Source organism: Gadus chalcogrammus, chromosome 16, assembly GCF_026213295.1.
Source record: "Gadus chalcogrammus isolate NIFS_2021 chromosome 16, NIFS_Gcha_1.0, whole genome shotgun sequence".
Taxonomy (NCBI): domain Eukaryota; kingdom Metazoa; phylum Chordata; class Actinopteri; order Gadiformes; family Gadidae; genus Gadus; species Gadus chalcogrammus.
In genome coordinates this window covers 20,048,153-20,060,324 of record NC_079427.1, presented here as the reverse complement: position 1 = coordinate 20,060,324, position 12,172 = coordinate 20,048,153, and the positions used below count along the sequence as shown (strand labels likewise).

The 12,172-nt window shown below is 53.4% G+C and overlaps 2 protein-coding genes across 2 annotated transcripts; both read left to right on the top strand.

Annotated features, from left to right (window-relative positions):
• Positions 1-3,935: 3,935 nt before the first annotated feature.
• Positions 3,936-7,113, top strand: LOC130405652 (uncharacterized). Its single transcript, XM_056610826.1, has 6 exons — positions 3,936-4,393; positions 4,632-4,758; positions 5,302-5,846; positions 5,943-6,256; positions 6,338-6,439; positions 6,551-7,113. Exons 1-6 carry the CDS (start codon positions 3,936-3,938, stop codon positions 6,559-6,561), a joined length of 1,557 nt encoding a protein of 518 aa, XP_056466801.1. The 3' UTR covers positions 6,562-7,113.
• Positions 7,114-7,840: 727 nt separating this feature from the next.
• On the top strand, positions 7,841-10,809 carry LOC130406129 (translation initiation factor IF-2-like). The gene is made up of 5 exons (XM_056611527.1): positions 7,841-8,067; positions 8,161-8,471; positions 8,570-8,829; positions 8,923-9,147; positions 10,025-10,809. The coding sequence occupies exons 3-5, from the start codon at positions 8,777-8,779 to the stop codon at positions 10,515-10,517; spliced, it is 771 nt and encodes a 256-aa protein (XP_056467502.1). The 5' UTR covers positions 7,841-8,067; positions 8,161-8,471; positions 8,570-8,776; the 3' UTR covers positions 10,518-10,809.
• The last annotated feature ends 1,363 nt before the right edge of the window (positions 10,810-12,172 follow it).

Genomic DNA, 12,172 nt, shown 5'->3' with positions numbered 1-12,172 from the left:
TACTGGTGCTGGGCTAATCACCGCGCCATACGCTTCAATGGGAATCGCGACGGTCTGTAGTTTCAACATTAATTTTAACCCACCTCATCGCCGGGTTAAAAAAAATAAAAAAATAAAAAAAATAGGCTGACTCTGTTTACAAAGTAAAGTGTGTAAATATTTGTGTAAATAGTTTCTGCTTGTAAATCTTTGCTTCATAGAATAATTTTTCTTACTTGTATACTTCTGGTTTTAAGATTTGTATTTATGGATAACTATTTAATTTAAAAGATTTTGGACATTCCAATACTTGTGTGTACTGCATGTATGTTTTGGCTGTTCTGTGAACTGTGATTACAAAGTAGATTTAACTTTTGCGTTTTAATAAAATGTTAAACTGGCAGAAACCAATTCTTTTTTTCGGGGGGGGGGGCCCATAAAGGAGTTATGCTTAGGGCCCCAAAATAGCTAGCAGCGGCACTGTATGTTATAATTATATTACAATAACGCCATTTATTATGGTCGTCAACTTATTGCTTTAAATATATTTATTGTTATTCTTGTGATTTTTATATTAAAATAATGCCATTTGTTATTGTCGTCAACTAATTACTTTCAATGATATATTTTTATAATCCATTTGCTGTCAGTGTTATGACTTTATTGAAATAAACAAACCATTTATTATTATTCTTGTGGACTCTGCTAGCTAAAGAAGAAAAAGAAACAAGGGACAAGCATGTACCGTCGAAAGAATATTTATTGCATGCATTCATATTATATATATATATATATATATATATATATATATATATATATTTAAGCAATAGATCACGCCAGGCTGTGGTATGTGCTCATTATACCACTGTTAAGGGGCGTTGTCCGGCCCCGACGCGCAGCGGAGGGCCGGCGACCCCCTTCATAATAATAATAATAATACATTTAATTTAGAGGCGCCTTTCAAGACACCCAAGGTCACCTTACATAGCATATAGTCATCATACATTTTTTAAAAAACAAGACATTGTGGAAAAAATAAATAAATAAACATAAGCAATAAGAAATAAATAAAACAAAAACAAGACAAAACGAAACAAAGAGAAAAAAACAAACAATCAAAACAGTGATCAGTTAGACGTTGTGTGCGAGTTTGAACAGGTAAGTTTTGAGTTGTGACTTGAAGGTTGTAATTGTGTCTGATTGTTTTATGTGTGGGGGGAGGGAGTTCCAGAGCCTGGGTGCTGAACAGCTGAATGACCGGGCACCCATTGAAGTGAGTCGTGATGTGGGGATACATAGTAGTCCAGCAGAGGTTGAGCGGAGGGAGCGGGAGGGAGTGTATTCTTGGAGGAGGTCGCAGAGATAACTGGGGGCTAGGTCGTGGAGAGCTTTGTAGGTGAGGAGTAGGGTTTTGTATTGGATGCGGTAGTGTACTGGGAGCCAGTGAAGTTGAATGAGGACAGGGGTGATGTGGTCAGATGATTTGGTGCGGGTGATGATCCGGGCGGGTTCTGAATGATCTGCAGTCTGTTGATGAGTTTGGTGGGGAGTCCGGTGAGGAGGGCGTTGCAGTAGTCTATGCGTGATGTGACAAATGAGTGAACTAGGATTTCAGTGCTGGATTGGGTCAGTGATGGGCGGAGTCTGGCGATGTTGCGGAGGTGGAAGAATGCAGTCCGGGTGATGTTGTGAATATGGGGTGCGAATGAGAGGGTGTTGTCCAGGATGACGCCGAGGCTCTTTACTTTGGAGGAGAAGGGTACTGGGAATCCATCGATAATTATGAGTGGAGCTGGGGTGTGTTGTGATTTAGTGAGGGTGGATTTGGATCCGATGAGCAGGGCCTCGGTCTTGTTTCCATTGAGTTTCAGGAAGTTCCTGCTCAACCAGCTCCGGATCTCTTCCAGGCACGTGATGAGGGAGGTGGGGGGGATGGCAGCGGTGGGTTTGGTGGAGATGTAGACCTGTGTGTCGTCAGCGTAGCAATGAAAATGGACCCCGTGGTGACGGAGGAGTGTGCCCAGCGGGAGGAGGTAAGTGGTGAAGAGGAGTGGACCCAAGACTGACCCCTGGGGGACACCGAGTGAGACACCTGAACACCCAGACTTGTGGTTGCTTAGTTGAACAAATTGTTGACGGCCGGTGAGGTAGGATGTAAACCAGGAGAGTGCAGCACCAGTGATCCCAATACCAGCTAGGCGGTCCAGGAGCAGAGGGTGGGAGATGGTGTCGAATGCTGCGCTGAGATCGAGGAGGATGAGAATGGTGAGTAATCCAGAGTCGGCTGCAAGGAGGAGGTCATTGGTGATTTTGACTATTGTCAAAATCACCAATGTTTCAGGGCTGTTTCAGTGCTGTGTTTTGGACGGAAGCCAGATTGGAACGGTTCGTGGAGATTGTTAGTGTCGAGGTGGGACTGTAGTTGTGCGGCAACCACCCTTTCAAGTGTTTTGGAGATGAAAGGGAGATTGGAGATGGGCCGGTAATGGTTAAGGTCAGTTGGGTCAGCACCAGGTTTTTTTAGGATGGGAGTGATGGCAGCCAGCTTGAGAGTGGGGGGTACGGTACCAGTAGTGAGGGAGGAGTTAATTATGTTGGTGATCATGGGGGAGATGGACGGAAGACATGCTTTGACAAGGGAGGTTGGAAGAGGATCGAGCTGACAGGTGGTGGTTTTGGCTTTGCGGATGAATTCTGAAACGGTCTGTTCTGTTACTAGGGTGAAGTCAGAGAGGGAGCTGATGAGAGGTTGGCCAGAGGTGATCATCCAGGGTGGGTCATCAGAGGGGGTGCGAGATGAGGCCAGTTGTTGGTGAATGGTGTTGATTTTAGAGCTGAAGAAGTCAAGGAACGCAGTGCATTGGGTGGTGGAAATGTCATAGTGGTATAATGAGCACATGCCTCGACTGAAGTGATCTATTGCTTTTATACAACGGTTACTGTTATGGCGAAACGAAAGTCATAGACACACTACATTTAAAAAGAAACAAAGAAAGTCAAAGTAGCCGTTTTGTTAAAGAATACAAAAAAGTAGTCCCTCCTGGCTGCCGCTATGCATCGACGGTCGCTATGCAACACACTTTAGCGTCCCTCCGAGAGAAGGCTCCGATAGAGCGGATCGCCGGCAATTTATCCTATGGAGCAGTTCACTCGCCGTGTGCCTAAGCTTTCGTTAGTCTCTCCATCGCCTTGCTCACTCCCGGAGTAACAACATTTACACCCTCTCCATCATCCAACTCATGTTTTACTTTGTAACTGTTTCTACTTCCAGGCGCGGAGTGATATGCAAACCTTCACAAAATGATCGGGCGTCATAGCAGTTATGTATATGCTCATTATACAACAGTTGGGAACCAATCAAATCGCTGGATTTAGGTCCCCCGTTGTATATATATATATATATATATATATATATATATATATATATATATATATATATATATATATATATACACACACATAAATAAATATGGCAGTGTGTATGCACTAACTAACTAACTAACAAAACAAAGAACTATATATACACTAATCCTGCAAAATGACAACTACATACAGCAAACAACTATATACACTAACACTGCAAAATAACTATATACACAACAGAAACACAGCTATATACAAAAGAGAACTATGTACAACACCATCCCCGGCAAGAGTGCGCATCAGTGCGGGGCTCCACCCTGGTCCCGCTCCTTCTTCTCCCTCAGCCAGTCCTCCACACTCTTACCCGCCGCGACGGAGCAGAAGAATTCTCTGCCGTGGCGGGAGTGTCCGGTCTCCACGCCGTGTCATACTCTTCCACGCCGGCCCGGGAAGAGTAGGTCCTGCCCGCTGTGCCTCCGCCCGCCGCTTGGCGTTCAGCCTCCTCCGGTATACCGTTTTGAGGGGTACAGGCAGCTCAGGGCCGGCGTGCTGTGCTGCGGCCAGCGGCCGAGGGAGGACGTGTGGAGCCGGCAATGTCCGAGGGAGCGTCAGGACGGGGACGGGGAGCACCCACACACTCTGCCGGGGCAGTGAGAGGTCCACAAGGAGAGGCTGTGTTGCTCTTAAAGGTCCAGTTGCAGCTGCGGCAGCAGCCGTCGGCGGGAAGGCCGGGTAGGACTAAGCAGCCGAGGGGGCGGGCTGTTGAGGCGCCAGTAGCCGTCTGCGCGCCGGCAGAGCAGGCACCGGTGCTGCCACAGCCGGTGCCGCTGCCGGGGCTACCGCCGCCCCCCTCTCTGCCGCTGTCGTCGCCCGGCCTTGAGGCACCGCCGACGTCGCTGTCGCTGCTGCCGCCGGACGATCCACCGCCAAATTACAATGAGATTTGTGGGTCGAGAAAACCTCACTCTGAAGGAGCAGAGAGGATGGTGTCTGACAAAATATTTCCGTACAATCAAGACTACCTGTGTATCTGCAAAAGCTGCAAACTCAGGTGGCAGGTGAGCTCTCACTACCTCTGGAGGAAACCAAAGGCGCTTGCTTCCCAGCAGGCAGTACAGGAAGTGGGTCCATGTAGTGATGATACGACCTGCTGTTGAGCGATGCTCTCTGTTTCTCAGCCAATCGGCAGCCACAAATCTTCCCCTTGACTTTTCCTTGACTTTCGCCAGCCAATCGGCAGCCACAAATCTTCCCCTTAACTTTTCCTTGACTTTCGCCCGCCCAATCAGCAACCCCGCATCGACTCAAGGGACCTCAACTCAAGGGGCGCCCCGCCCAATCAGCAACCCGCATCAGCATCAACTCCAGGAAAACCTTCCCCGTGTGTCAGCCATTATCTCTGCAGTCGGTGATAAGGTAGGATGTGGCAATTAGCCTTGAAAACGAGAGCTGGTAAACCGTGAAAAATGCGTTAAAATGTTAGAGGACGACTCGGTTATATGCTATAGACCCTATTGTGTATGTGGTATAAATGCTGGGACGAATTTCGAATTATAAATATGTTAAAATTAATGTTGAAATTATGGAGAGTCGCGATTCCCATTGAAACGGATTGCGCGGGAGTTAGCCTTGAAAACGAGTACTGGTAAATCGTGAAAAATGCGTTAAAATGTTAGAGGAAGACTCGGTTATATGCTATAGACCCTAGTGTGTATGTGGTATAAATGCTGGGACGAATTTCGAATTATAAATATGTTAGGTTAATGTTGAAATTACGGAGAGTCGCGATTCCCATTGAAACTGGTGGCGCGGCGATTAGCATTCCAACCTTCCAAACCTTCTGTTATCTTTCCTGTAAGCATCCATGAACATAAAAGTCACTTTAAGGGAGTAAACTGTAATGCACGTTTAATGCAATGCTCGTTTAATGCTGTGTCGTGTCATTTGTTGTCATTGTAGATGTCTTTTGCAAATTTAAAACTGACGCCGTCGCATCAGTTGGTCCTGCGGGCCTCTGATGCGGCGGCAGCCTTCACCGCCGCCATGGGGCCACGCGGGACCCAGGCTCCCGCCAGCGCCAAGAGGCCGGAGGAGATGGAGAAGGAGGCCCGAGCCCGCGTCGTCTCCGAGGGTGGTGACCCTGGGAACCCCATGCTGGTGCTGGGCTGCCACAGCATCCAGCCTGGCAAGTACCGGGGTCAGACCTTCCGGTGGCTCCTGGAGAACGACGCGGGCTACGCCTGTCACCTGGTCGCCAGTCACCAGCGGGAGCGGGAGACGAGTGCCTTGGACAGCCCGTTCATGGCCAACAAGGACAGCCTCGCCCGCTACTCCTGTGCCCACCCCGCTTTTGCGGAGCACCTCAAGTTCCGCCGGGCGCAGGAGGAGGCCCGGGCTCGCGCCACTCTGCCCGGGCGGGGGGGCGAGGCGCTTGTTGGCTTCGGGCTGTTCAAAGAGGACACCCTGAAGGACCTGTACGACTCCAAGGACAAGGAGCGTCAGACGTAAGTCATATTGTGGTGAAGGGCAGTGGAGACGGTGCTGTGACATGTTTATATTTACTATTTATATATAGTTGATTTTCGATCATTGTCTTGCAGCTACGTCAAGTGGCTAGGACGGAAGACACCGCAGCCTGGGAGCTCCATGGACGCCGCCATTAAGTACTTCTTGGGCCGAGACAAGGAGCGGTCGGCGGAGGCGGCTGCTCCACCCCCTCCGCCCGGCAGCAGCAGCACCAGCAGCGGCCCCATCACCACCACCAGCCAGGCCGCTGCTTCCACCGTGCTGCCGCCCCGCAAGCCGACCGCTCCCAATTTCTCGGCCCTTGTGCGGGGGCGTCCGATGGGCCCAGGGGAGCTGCAGGCCCGGATCAGGAGACTGATGACCCCACCAGCACGGCCTGCAGCTCCAGGTCGGTAGCTCTTTCTTTCTGTTACACACAACAGAGGTTGAGTGTATACGATTTACTAACCGTTGCCCAACCCCCCTATAGCGGTGTCTTCCGTCAGAGACCAGCGCCCCTCGGTTCCGCCGCCCCCCACCACAGAGGTGACGGACGAGGAGCTGGTCCGGAGGGTCACTGACGGAGAAATGGGTAACTGGCACCACACCGGACGTGTCGCACTGTAACATTTGCCTTGGATATCTATTCTTGAGTCAGTATGTTTGTATTAACTGTAACTTTTTAATTTGCTGGTCGCTAAAGCTGATGCCTGAAGGATAAAGGTAGGTTTATCAGGTGATGTAGCCGTCTTTGTAGGTGGTAGACGCGCCGTCCTCACTCACGTGGTGGTAATGTGGATTTGATTAAACTCCCAGTCTAGCAAACCTCGCCTTGTAACTAACAGTCGCCTTGTAGCACACCTCTTAACGGTCGCCTTGTAGCACCCCTCTTAACGGTCGCCTTGTAGCACACCTCTTAACGGTCGCCTTGTAGCACACCTCTTAACAGTCGCCTTGTAGCACACCTCTTAACGGTCGCCTTGTAGCACACCTCTTAACGGTCGCCTTGTAGCACACCTCTTAACGGTCGCCTTGTAGCACACCTCTTAACAGTCACCTTGTAGCACACCTCTTAACAGTCGCCTTGTAGCACACCTCTTAACAGTCGCCTTGTAGCACACCTCTTAACGGTCACCTTGTAGCACACCTCTTAACGGTCACTAAACCATTTTATCTAATCAACGGCATGCTGCACGTCATGAATGCTCAGACTCACTTAGTCTCGCTTGCCTGTGTGTTGCCCCGTCACTCTCATTGTGCTGATGCCATTTGGTTGTGCGTGACCGTGTCTGAAGCTGGCGTACAGGTCCTTCAGGCCCTCCCGCTCCCGCTGGTGACGCCTCCGATTCCACCTCCCCCGGCACCGTCCTCCACACCACCACCACCACCACCACCACCACAAGTTGCGGCTGCTCCGCCGACGGTCGGGCTTCCTGCTCGGGCTCCGGCGCAGACCAGGGTGGAGCCTCGTGGCGTCTCCGTGGAGGAGACGCCATGCGGGGAGGCCACCCTGGCGCCGGAGCCGAAGAAGAAGAGGAAGACGACGACGACGGGCGACGTGGAGCAGCCGGCAACGCCCACTCCTGCTCGGGCTGAGGTACAGACGCACGCCCGTCGTACTCACAGACACACAACTCGGTGGAGACGACCGTCAGACTGCGTACGCAGCAGCGACTCGGCCTCCTCACGGTGTGTTTGTCTGTGTTGTCTTCATCCTCCTCACAGACCCGGTTGCCTGAGGGCTGGCGGACAGCCCTCACCGGGGAAGAGCAGGAGTGGATCGGCCGGGCGCTGTTCCAGCAGACCAGCGGGGGGTCCCTCAAGCTCACCACGGACCTCAAGCTGTGATGGGACCCCCCCCAGCCCCGGCTGAACTACTCTCAGCCACCCGCTTCAACGGCTACCTTCTTCGCGTGTCGGTTGTTCCTCTGGGCGCCCCTGCACATGTGGGGTCCCCGGCCCCACATGTGCACTGACTAAACCGCTAAACGCGTCTGTGTTCCTCCTCAGGAGAAAGTGCCAACCCTTGGCACTTCCAGGCTTTTCTCCTGGAGGGGTTGGTGAGATGGAACGAGGACAGGGCGGCGTCCGCGGCACAGGAGGGTCGTCCGCTGCTCCGCACCTACAGTGGCCCCCTGCAGCACTCCCTTGACCAGCTCAGCCAACGGGTGCTTGGCTCGAGTTTGGTCAGGGACTACACCAAGCCCAGGGAGTACACGGGTAAGAACGTTTAAGCCGCCATCACCACGCTTACACGTGTCCGCGCCGAGCGATGTTTGTACCAGATTGAGTGACGATGCCGTTGTGCTTCAGGGGAACTCATCGGCATCGAGTACCTGTACTCCCAGACGGGCAGAGTGCTGCAGGACGTCAGCTTGGACCCTGACGTTCCGGACGCGGGTCCACCGCCAACCGAGGAGGACGACGAGCTCGCCGAAGGCCGGCATGAGTTGGAGGACCTCACACTCCACGTGCCTGGCGAGTTCACCGCTCCTCGGACGGACCCGCGGTCAGGGCATCCGGCTGACGCACCCGCGCCCGAGCCATCCCGTCCGACCGATCCCCCCGAGCCCGCGCCCCGCTCCCCCGGCCGGTCCTCACCAGAGTCTCAGCAGGCCGCTGAGGTGAGTGCGACAGCGGTGCGACTCACTGGCTCGATCAAACGCAGCGCTCTGTGGCGTCCGTCTGACTTGTTGTTTTCCGTATCCGCTTGTGTTCGCAGGACTACCGAGGACCAGACGACCAGCCGGGGTACCTGGCCGTGGTCCGCTTGGCCACGGCCTTAGTGGGGCTGCGCCACGAACAGGCCCTGTCCGAGGGGAGGGTAGACGAGCTCATCGGGCTCTACGAGACCCTGTCCCCGTTCGACAGGGCCCGAGTAGTTTACCCTCCCCGCTACACGGACGGGGCAGCTCGGGGGGGTCGATTCATGGCAGCGAAGCCAGGCCACACCAGTATCCCTGGTGTGGAGAGCCTGCGACGGTGAGGAGGCTAAGCTTCGGTCGTACATTTCCCCGACATACACGCGAGCCGCTTTACGTAACGTCTGTCGTTGTTTTTGTCCCTCGTCCACAGCTGCCTGGTCGGACAGACCTCTGGACCCGCCAGCAGTCCCAGCGCAAGCCGGCTGGTAGAAGCAGTGTGCGTCCAGCTCTGCAACCTGTACCCCACGGGCACCCGTGTGCACGGCGGCGCCCGGGGTACACGGTGGGACAGCGCACTGCTTCAATACCGCCACATCCGGGAGCTTGTGCTGGGACACCAGAGGTTGATGGCTCGGGTTAGGACCCTCTCGCTGTGGTGCGTTGGATGCTTTGGACAGTGACACGCTTGGAACTACACGCTCTCGATGGTGTACATGTAACTAAAACACTGTCGCCACTAGGGGTGTAACGATACATCGATGTAGATCGATACATCGATTGATTGGCGAACGATCCAGCTGCATCGATGCAACGCCCAAACATCGATGCATATCGCTGTATTACACGCTTTTATTATTATATATCTCCTTTCGCGGGTGTTGTGAAACTATTTCTGCGCAAAGCGCCAAGCCGCTCGTATCCATTCACCGGTTAAGCAACAGCGAGCACATGTGTGAGCGCGAGGATGTCTAGTTTCGTTGCCAGATTGGGCATACGTCCCGTTTTTCCAGCCTAACGTGATTAATAGTAGCCAAATCGGGCTGAAAAATGTGCCCAATCTGGCAACACGGACGGCTTATCTTTACAGCCAAGATGATTCCGAGGGATGTTTTGTTTTTAGAAGAAAACTATCCACACAGATCGGTTGGGAATGGTCTACGTTCAAAATGAAAGATCATTACAGGCTCTTTAATTTAAGCCATAAAAAACCTTTGGCACTTAAATGCAATTATGTGGCACTTTATTATTTGTATTAAAAATGGATTGTTTTTGTTTTAAATATCCGGAAGAGCAAAGAAATAAAATGATGAAATTATAATTAAGTTGATGTGAGTTGATGTGATTGTAAGAGGTTGTGTTAAATGGGCATATGATATCGTCTCATATCGATCGCATGCCCCTGAATCAAATCGTATCGTATCGTGGCAGACTTTTGATATCGGCAAATATCGTATCGTTGTCCAATGAATCGATATAATTTCGTATCGTGATGAAACCAGAGATTTACACCCCTAGTCGCCACCCGCTCTCAGGTTTACCCGGACGCAGCGAGAGAAGGAGAGGGCTGTGTTGACTCCAGGCGTTGCAGCAGACGGAGGACGACCACCGGCGGCGGCCGCGGCGACAGCGCCGGGCCCGGCCTCAGCGGTGGCGGTGGATCGTCCGGCGGCAGCAGCAACAGCCACGTCGGCGGTGCCTCAAGGCCGGGCGACGACAGCGGCAGCGAGGGGGGCGGCGGTGGCCCCGGCAGCGGCACCGGCTGTGGCAGCACCGGTGCCTGCTCTGCCAGAGCCAGTGGCGCGCAGACGGCTACTGGCGCCTCGACAGCCCGCCCCCTCGGCTGCTTACCCGGCCTTCCCGCCGACGGCTGCAGCCGCAGCTGCAGCTCCTCTCCTTGTGGACCTCTCACTGCCCCGGCAGAGTGTGTGGGTGCTCCCCCCCCCCCCTCCTGACGCTCCCTCAGACATTGCCGGCTCCACAAGTCCTCCCTCCGCCGCTGGCCACCGCACAGCACGCTGGCCCTGAGCTGCCTGTAGCCCTGAAAACGGTAGAAAGGAGGAGGCTGAACGCCAAGCGACGGGCGGAGGCACAGCCGGGCACGACCCTCTCTCACCGGGCCGGCGTGCCACAGGCGCATTTGTGCAGTAAATGCGGCCAGCCGAGGCGGAGGGAGACCGGACACTCCCGCCACGGCAGAGAATACTTCTGTTCTGTCGCGGTGGGTAAGAGTGTGGAGGACTGGCTGAGGGAGAAGAAGGAGCGGGACCAGGGAGCCCCGGACTGATGCACACTCTTGCCGGGGATGGTGTTGTACATAGTTCTTTTGTATGTAGTTGTTTTTCTGTTGTGTCTATAGTTATTTTGCAGTGTTAGTGTATATAGTTGTTTAGTGTGTATAGTTCTGTTTTGTTGGTTAATTACTAAGTGCATACACACACACACTGCCATATTTATTCATATAGCATATAACATAGCATATAGCTTCGCAGAGGACGGTTCACGACTCATTAATTCCTGATAATGGACACCTCGTCGGGCATTATCCCTTACATATATATATATATATACTGTATATGAATGAATAATAAAATAAGTTTTCTCTTTCGACGGTACATGCTTGTCCCTTGTTTGTTTTTCTTCTTTAGCAAAAAGTCCACAAGAATAATAATTAATGGTTTATTTCAATAAAGTCATAACACTGACAGCAAATGGATTATAAATATATACATAAAGCAATAAGTTGACAATAAATGGCATTATTTTAATATAATACAAGGTCCACAAGGAGAGGCTGTGCTGCTGCACCGCCGACGTCGCAGATGCTGCTCCCGCCGGACGATCCACCGCCGCCGCTGAGGTTGGGCCCGGCCTCAGCGGCGGCGGTGGCGGTGGATCGTCCGGCGGCAGCAGCAACAGCGACGTCGGCGGTGCCTCAAGGCCGGGCGACGACAGCGGCAGCGAGGGGGGCGGCGGTAGCCCCGGCAGCGGCACCGGCTGTGGCAGCACCGGTGCCTGCTCTGCCGGCGCGCAGACGGCTACTGGCGCCTCGACAGCCCGCCCCCTCGGCTGCTTACCCGGCCTTCCTGCTGACGGCTGCTGCCGCAGCTGCAACTGGACCTTTAAGAGCTCTTTCTTTCTCTTTTGTGTGAAAGAGAAAGAAAGAGCTACCTACCTGGAGCTGCAGGCCGTGCTGGTGGGGTCATCAGTTTCCTGATCTGGGCCTGCAGCTCCCCTGGGCTCATCAGCGCCCGCGCACAAGGGCCGAGAAATTGGGAGCGGTCGGCTGGTGGGGCGGCAGCACGGTGGAAGCAGCGGCCTGGCTGGTGGTGGTGCTGGTGCCGCTGCTGGCGGGCGGAGGGGGTGTAGCAGCCGCCTCCGCCGACCGCTCCTTGTCTCGGCCCGAGATGTACTTCATAGCGACGTCCATGGCGCTCCCAGGCTGCGGGGTCTTCCGCCGTAGCCACTTGACGTAGCTGCAAGACAACGATCCAAGAGTTGACACGCATAGCAACATGTCACAGCACCGTGTCAACAGTCCACTGCCCTTCACCGCTTACGTCTGACGCTCCTTCTCCTTGGAGTCCTACAGGTCCTTCAGGGTGTCCTCCTTGAACAGCCCGATGCCAACAAGCGCCTCGCCCCCCCGCCCGGGCAGAGTGGCGCGAGCCCGGGCCTCCTCC

What these genes read in the sequence shown, in the direction of transcription:
- LOC130405652 (XM_056610826.1), top strand. Translation starts at nt 3,936, where the DNA reads ATGTCCGAGGGAGCGTCAGGACGGGGACGGGGAGCACCCACACACTCT. An exon ending in TGCAAAAGCTGCAAACTCAG is followed by an intron (nt 4,394 to 4,631) that starts GTGGCAGGTGAG and finishes CCGCCCAATCAG; the next exon opens with CAACCCCGCATCGACTCAAG. An exon ending in TCTCTGCAGTCGGTGATAAG is followed by an intron (nt 4,759 to 5,301) that starts GTAGGATGTGGC and finishes TTGTCATTGTAG; the next exon opens with ATGTCTTTTGCAAATTTAAA.
- LOC130406129 (XM_056611527.1), top strand. Translation starts at nt 8,777, where the DNA reads ATGGCAGCGAAGCCAGGCCACACCAGTATCCCTGGTGTGGAGAGCCTG. An exon ending in GGTGTGGAGAGCCTGCGACG is followed by an intron (nt 8,830 to 8,922) that starts GTGAGGAGGCTA and finishes CCTCGTCCACAG; the next exon opens with CTGCCTGGTCGGACAGACCT. An exon ending in GTTAGGACCCTCTCGCTGTG is followed by an intron (nt 9,148 to 10,024) that starts GTGCGTTGGATG and finishes ACCCGCTCTCAG; the next exon opens with GTTTACCCGGACGCAGCGAG.